Source organism: Fulmarus glacialis, unplaced genomic scaffold (genome assembly GCF_000690835.1).
Source record: "Fulmarus glacialis isolate BGI_N327 unplaced genomic scaffold, ASM69083v1 scaffold33075, whole genome shotgun sequence".
NCBI classification, from domain to species: Eukaryota; Metazoa; Chordata; class Aves; order Procellariiformes; family Procellariidae; genus Fulmarus; species Fulmarus glacialis.
This window is the reverse complement of record NW_009212872.1, coordinates 1-643: the sequence shown is the minus strand read 5'-3', so window position 1 is coordinate 643 and position 643 is coordinate 1. Positions and strand designations below refer to the sequence as shown.

At 65.9% G+C, this 643-nt stretch overlaps 1 protein-coding gene across 1 annotated transcript in view; it reads left to right on the top strand.

The window, feature by feature from the left end:
- The window catches only part of LOC104076977 (matrix metalloproteinase-9-like), a gene marked incomplete at its 5' end in the record, with an annotated part of 789 nt that extends 381 nt beyond the window's left edge, over positions 1-408 (top strand). The window contains one exon of the mRNA XM_009578022.1: positions 246-408. Coding sequence (XP_009576317.1) covers positions 246-408 — 163 coding nt within the window. The remainder of the gene's footprint in view (positions 1-245) is intronic.
- Positions 409-643: the final 235 nt, after the last annotated feature.

The following is a 643-nucleotide window of genomic DNA, read 5'->3' as shown; positions in this document are numbered from 1 at the left end:
TCCCGCACACCTGCCGGCACAGCTGTGTCTCAGTGCAGCCAGGGTCAATCCGGCACAGTGGCAGCATCTGCTTCCTGGCGCCCGGGAGAGCATCTGACCCCTGGCCTGAGGGTGGTGGCCAGCTGCTCTGCCTGGCTGTGCCAGTGCTGCCGTCCCCTCCCAGGGCAGGGGCACGCCCCTGCCATGTGCGCGGAGCAGGGTCACTCCTCCTGGCAGTGCTGATCCCCCCGCTTCCCCCTCGGCAGGGTGATGAACTACTCCCCGGACCTGGACCGTGCCGTGATCGATGACGCCTTCAAGCGGGCGTTCAAAGTGTGGAGCGATGTGACCCCCCTCACCTTCACCCAGATATACAGGGGCGAGGCAGTGCCCAGTCCCCGGCACAGACAGAAGGGCAGAGATGCTTAAGCTCTCGTGTGCGTATTGTGCAATTAGGGCCTAACAGAGTCTGGTATTTGAAAGCTCACTCATGCCATTCACCCCGGGCTCCCCGGGCTGTGTCCCTGTGTGCCCGGGATCCCTCTGCCCCTGCGCGCGCCAACAGGCACCTGCATGTGCAGGCACGCAGGGGATGCGCAGGACTCATGCTCGGGGTCCGTGCGTGTGCCGGGGGTGCGGGGCTCCTCTGCCGGGGCCAGCTCTG